The sequence below is a fragment of the Populus trichocarpa genome, chromosome 5, assembly GCF_000002775.5.
Source record: "Populus trichocarpa isolate Nisqually-1 chromosome 5, P.trichocarpa_v4.1, whole genome shotgun sequence".
NCBI lineage: Eukaryota > Viridiplantae > Streptophyta > Magnoliopsida > Malpighiales > Salicaceae > Populus > Populus trichocarpa.
Window position 1 is genome coordinate 20,903,557 of NC_037289.2, and position 6,507 is coordinate 20,910,063.

The 6,507-nt window shown below is 38.9% G+C and overlaps 1 protein-coding gene across 1 annotated transcript; it reads left to right on the forward strand.

Moving 5' to 3' along the window:
- The first annotated feature begins 867 nt into the window (after positions 1-867).
- On the forward strand, positions 868-5,310 carry LOC7464804 (conserved oligomeric Golgi complex subunit 5). Its single transcript, XM_002306709.4, has 3 exons — positions 868-2,094; positions 2,809-3,282; positions 4,193-5,310. The coding sequence occupies exons 1-3, from the start codon at positions 955-957 to the stop codon at positions 5,132-5,134; spliced, it is 2,556 nt and encodes an 851-aa protein (XP_002306745.3). The 5' UTR covers positions 868-954; the 3' UTR covers positions 5,135-5,310.
- The last annotated feature ends 1,197 nt before the right edge of the window (positions 5,311-6,507 follow it).

The window sequence follows — 6,507 nt, forward strand, 5'->3', positions numbered from 1 at the left end:
ATATTAAAAATATTATTTTAATATATTTATAAAAAAATTTAAAATAATTATTACTCCACTTTTAAATATTTTTTTAAATCGATGGTTTATTCTTGATAAAGCGAGGATACTCCCCTTTAATCAATTATATTTTATTTTAATTTTTAAAAACAATACGAGATATATGGAATAAAATTGAAAACCTTGTATTGAATAAAAGAATTATTTGCATGATGTTAAGAAAATAATCTAAAGGGCATATATTGAAAAAAGTTGATTTAAAAAGATGTCTTCAAAGGTTATTTTTGTAACTTTCAACAAGACAATAAAAAACAATTCTCTCTTAAATGCAGTAAAAGCATGCATTCGTTTCTTATACAAAACTTATAGTTTGGCCATAAAGTCTAATAGATCCTACATATAAATTTATACGTTGCAAAAGCAAATGGGCTTTTAAGTCATTAACACAATAACCTAAGATAAAACCTCTTTTTTTCATACACTTAAGATAATTTATTCACAGGTTAGTATAAAAATATCCTTTACTGTTCAAAAAAGAAAAATCATTCAAAATAACATATAAGATTAAAAATTATTGAATTTTTTTAACTTTAAATTAATTATTTTTGAATTTTTTTCATATGTTTTATTAAAAATATATTTTTAAGCACATTTTCATGTACATTTTGCAGAGTTACCCTTACCACTTTCTGTATTTTTAGTAGAAGGACGACAATCATGCGACCAAACTTAAGAATTACATAGGACTCGATTAAGAAACGGGTAATACTCGAGGGACCAGATTGTACTCTTCTCTATTTTTTAGTTTTTTCGGATGAAGCTAGCTCAAGAGTCAAGTCTCCGACGGCGGCAACATCATAATGTATATAAAGTTATAAACCCAGGAGAAATGCTCTCCATCCCCTAAATCGATTCTAAACCTTAAAACAATTTTTTTTTTTTTTTATAAGAAAAATGGCAACAGCAGCAGCAGCAGCGCAAAGATCTCAACTCCCCTCGATAAGCACAAACGCCTCTCCCTCTCCCTCCTCCTCTTCTCCTCTCCAACGCCTCTCCACTTTCAAAACCCCTTCTGCTTCTTCTCCTCCACCATCTTCAACCACCGCAACCTCTTCTGCTTCACCTCTAGACTCTTTCTCCAAAGACCCATTCCTCTCCCCATTCCTCTCTCCCTCCTTCTCTTCCACTTCCTTCTCCTCCGCCGCCCTCTCCTCTGGCTCCCCTGCCTCCACCGCCGAACACCTCCACCATGCAATTCGCCTCCTCGAATCCCAACTCCGTTCCGAAGTCCTTTCCCGCCATCCCCACCTCTTCCACCAACTCTCGTCCATTAAAGAAGCTGAACTCTCCCTCTCCACCCTCCGATCGGCCATCTCTTCTATGCAGTCCTCTATTCGCCGCGTCAGATCCGAGCTTTCTGATCCCCATAACGCTATTAAATCAAAAACTATCCAGCTCTCCAATTTGCATCGTACCAACCAAGCATTACAACACACTATTCGCGCTCTGAGGTTGTCGAAAAAGCTTCGAGATTTAATTTCTGCATCAGAATCAGAGCCTGAAAAATTGGATCTTGCCAAGGCAGCGCAATTACATTACGAGATCTTGACAATGTGTAATGAGTATGATTTGAGAGGAATTGATATGGTTGACGAGGAGCTGAATTGGGTTAAAGAAATTGGGGAAAAACTGCGCAGCCAAGCCATGAAAGTGTTAGAGAGAGGAATGGAAGGATTGAATCAGGCAGAAGTAGGAACTGGGTTGCAAGTTTTCTATAATTTAGGAGAGCTGAAGGTGACTGTGGAGCAATTGGTGAATAAGTATAAGGGAATGGGAGTGAAGAGTGTGGGCTTGGCATTGGATATGAAGGCGATTTCTGCGAGTGGTGGTGGGTATGGGCCAGGAGGGATAAGAGGGAGTGGGACTCCACAGATTGGAGGAGGGGCAAAAGCAAGGGAGGCACTTTGGCAGAGAATGGGGAATTGTATGGATCGGTTGCATTCTATTGTTGTTGCTGTTTGGCATTTGCAGAGAGTGTTGTCCAAGAAGAGGGATCCATTTACGCATGTTTTGTTGCTTGATGAGGTTATTAAGGTGAAAGGGATTTATGATTTTGGTCAGAATGTTTCTGTTTGTTTGCTGGTTTTATATGAATGCTTCTATATTGGTTATGGATCGTGGTGCCTTTTGCCGTGTGAACTGCTAAGCAGAGTTTTAATTGGTTTGTAGTGTTATTCTTCTGTTTTGGGTTGATCCTGTACTAGAAGTTGATAGCACTAGTTTGTAATGTAATAACCTCTGCATATCTCTGTACCACAAAACGAAGTTTTTGATCCCCTGTTGTTGAATATAGTTGAATTTATGTTTCCTTAAATAGCAAATTCGACCACCCTGATGTCTAGATAGAAATATCATTAAGAGTAGGCAGCAGGCCTATAATGGACCCATGTGAAGCGATGCACTGTCCCACTTGATCCAGCAATCCAGTGATTAGCGATTATAGTCTAAACTCGTTTATTTCTTGGTGTTTTTCATTTCCAATAATCAGATATAGTAATTTTATGTACCTTGTTCTCTAGATTATGCCATATAAAAGCTTCCTAAGTAGTTCAGGTCGTATTGATGGTTTCCTGTTTTTTGATTGATTTTATGGGTCATAAACAAAACCAACAAAGAAAAACTCTGATGCTTGCGCATTTTTGTGGAGAGAGGGAGATTTCTTTGGGCCTTTACCTTGATTGCTGCTTGATTTTCTGCCACATTTCTGTCCATCTCTTTCATGCTTACAATAAGCTGATATTCTTGTAGGATGGTGATCCCATGCTAACAGACCGGGTTTGGGAGGCACTTGTGAAGGCTTTTGCTAGCCAAATGAAATCTGCTTTCACTGCATCAAGTTTTGTTAAGGAGATATTTGCTATGGGCTATCCTAAACTCTTCTCCTTGACAGAGAATCTACTTGAAAGAATCTCACATGATACAGATGTCAAAGGGGTTTTACCAGCTATTACTTTGGACGGAAAGGAACAGATGGTTGCTGCCATTGAAATATTCCAGACAGCTTTCTTGGCTATGTGCTTAAGTCGCCTTTCAGATCTTGTGAACACTGTTTTCCCGGTGTCCAGCCGTGGGAGTGTTCCTTCCAAAGAACAAATCTCAAGAATTATCTCCCGTATCGAGGAAGAGGTTGAAGCAGTCCAATTGGATGGGCGTTTGACTCTTCTTGTATTTCATGAAATAGGCAAGGTTTTGCTCCTGCTTTCAGAACGAGTTGAATACCAGGTAATTTGGTAAAACAAATAGTATTTTTTTTGTTAGTTCAGGTTTCTCCATTATGTGTTCTTATTTTCTGGCATATCATATGTTATATTTGTGGAGTTGTTATCTATATGACACATAAAAATAATCCACTTGCATATCCTACTTGAGTGTCACCTTAATCCTGGGCTTGATGTGTTTTTTTTTTAATTTTTAATTTTTTTTGCAAATAAAGTTTTTTGGATGATATGTCAATGTAAAATTAGCGCAATTCTAAACAACATAAACCAAACTACACTGAGCACAAGTAGAAGAAATGCAAACCATCATATCATGGTGTCCGCAGTGGGTTCCCATCATGCTCCCCACAATCTAATGGTTGGCAAATTTTTCATGTCTTGTTTGTGTAGTTTGGTTGTGTGATAAAGACTTCCTCGTAAAATTATTTTCCTGTTATCGGTTGTATTATATTGTTATTTGTAATTGCAATTCTTGTTTTATTCAAAGGGTGACACATGGCTAATTTCTGGTACCATCATATTAACTAGCTTTGCATGCTTAAAAATCTCAGTTCAGTCAAAGCAACTGTCATCATAGTTTTATTGAGTGTGCTATCTAAATCTGGTGATTTAATGCTAGTGGTGTCTTCATATCTCATGGTGTTTTCTGTTTGATTTCTGATAAATTCCCAAATGTTGGAACTTAAGGATAGAATAGGTTTTATGCTGTAAACTTTTTTCGCTCTTGTTTTGATTTGATCATCTTGCTGTACTGTGCTGTATATTACTTATGTGGCTGTGCCATTTAAAATAATATAAAGCAATGAAGAATTTTCAAAGTGAATGTAATTTGATTCTTTAAGGGGTAGTTTTCTCATGATTTTTGTGGTGGAGAAGTCCTTTCATATATGAAAAAAATTGCTTTGGAATTTCAGATATCTGCAGGTCATGAGGCACGCCAAATTACAGGTCCTGCAACTGCAGCACAAGTCAGGAACTTTGCTTTGTGCCAGCATTTACAAGAAATTCATACACGTATATCATCAATGATTGCTGGGCTGCCCACTATCGCAGTGGATGTGTTGTCTCCTGCACTGGGTGCAATATATGGGGTAGCTCGTGACTCAGTGACTCCCCTTTTCAAAGCAATGATTGACCGACTTGAGTCATGCATCCTGCAAATTCACGACCAGAACTTTGGTGCTCATGGTATGGATGCTGCAATGGACAACAATGCTTCACCTTACATGGAGGAGTTGCAGAAGTGCATTCTTCACTTTCGTACTGAGTTCTTGTCTAGGCTCTTACCTTCTTCAGCAAGTGCTACAACAGCTGGGACAGAAACTATATGCACCCAGCTTGTGAGAAGTATGGCATCACGGGTTTTGATATTCTTTATCAGACATGCCTCTCTTGTACGACCTCTTTCAGAATCAGGGAAACTGAGGATGGCTAGAGATATGGCTGAGCTGGAATTAACTGTAGGCCAATATTTGTTTCCTGTACAACAACTTGGACCACCGTACCGGGCACTCCGAGCGTTCCGGCCGCTTATTTTCCTGGAGACATCTCAGTTGGGAGCATCTCCTCTACTTCAAGATCTGCCACCAAGTGTCATACTCCACCACCTTTACACCCGAGGCCCTGATGAATTGGAATCACCACTGCAAAGGAACAGGCTTACACCTCTGCAGTATTCACTGTGGCTGGATTCTCAAGGGGAGGATCAGATTTGGAAAGGTATCAAAGCAACTTTAGATGATTATGCTGCAAAGGTTAGATCAAGAGGAGACAAGGAATTTAGCCCTGTATATCCTCTTATGCATCATTTAGGGTCATTGTTGACAGAGAATGCCCCCGTGTCCCAAAGGCATTAATAACAAGTATACACCATGTAAATCAGCAAATTTTAGACCTCTACCTTCACGTGAAGGTTTTCCATGAATCTTTAATGTATGTGTTAGTCGAGGAAGCTTCCTACAGAGTGGTGCTAGTATTGCTCCACAGGTACAGTTTTCTCTTCATATAATTTTCTTCACTTAAATTATAGTCATTTTTGTCGCGTGCAAAGTGCATGTAACCACGGAATTCAATGAATAAATCAATTCTCCTGGAACAATGTCAAACTCCAAGCTAATTGTTCCTGAAATGTCTAATAGTTTTTGCTATCAGGGCAGAAATTTCACATTTGCATCTTGAACAACTCGGTCATTTTTCACCTTTACCTTCCGATATAGGAATTTTGAATTTAGCGTCTTTAATTCTTTTACAATTCTAACTCAACTCTCATCCCGAGTAGCATACCAGCATCTAATCTCACAAGTTGTTTTAACACTTGCGTTCTTATTACATAGTCTGGGATTCTAGGAACAATGAAGCCAGTGGTTTATGTATTAATATCAGTCTTATATTCTATGGCTTGATGATTCTTTCAGAGCTTTTAGAACCTCCACGCTTATCAACTCGAATATTGAGTTCTCAAGGCCCAAGGGAACTGGATAGCTCATATGCAGCCTGCTGTCTCTGTCCTGCTTTCATGTGCGTTTACACTTAAGCTATGTTTGGTTAGGGCGATGAAACCGAGGATAGAACGGGAGAGAAAACAAAGAGGAGTCGGAATCAGGTTTGAATTCCCTTTTATCTTGGTGTTGGATATGCAAGGAGAGGAAAATATGGAATCCAAATCTGTCTCGCTTGGTTGGAAGGAGAAATGAGAGAAGAAACAAGAGAAAGGTAAAAACAAACACGAACAATATCTTCCCCTTTGCAAATCTTTCCATCTGGAAAGAAGAAAATGACAACCTAATCCTTGGGCTTCTCTTGTTTTCCGTCCCTTCGTGGTCCACCATCTCCTAGTTCCACAGGAACAAGCGTGGTGTAAACACACCACCACCCCTTGTTTGTTGGAATCCATACCGTCACGAACGCAAATTTTTGACCTTACCCACTACCGACTCGATGGTAAGTTGGAATATTAATCCGTCCAAGCACAGGCATACATACCTGTACCAAGCTCAGCGGTACAGTTCCTCCTGACTATGCTGGTAAAAGAAAGCCTTTTTTTTTTGCTAAAAATTTAACAACAAACGATTACTTGCCACCTTAGTCAGAAAATATATCGGCAGGAAATGCAATGGCTGGAGGCTTTGAACACAGATGAAAATTCTGACTGGTTAATTTAACCATCTACAAATCTAGGTCAGTCGTGTTGCTAGGTTTTGGCAATAGGTTATCCAAATCCAAGATTTAA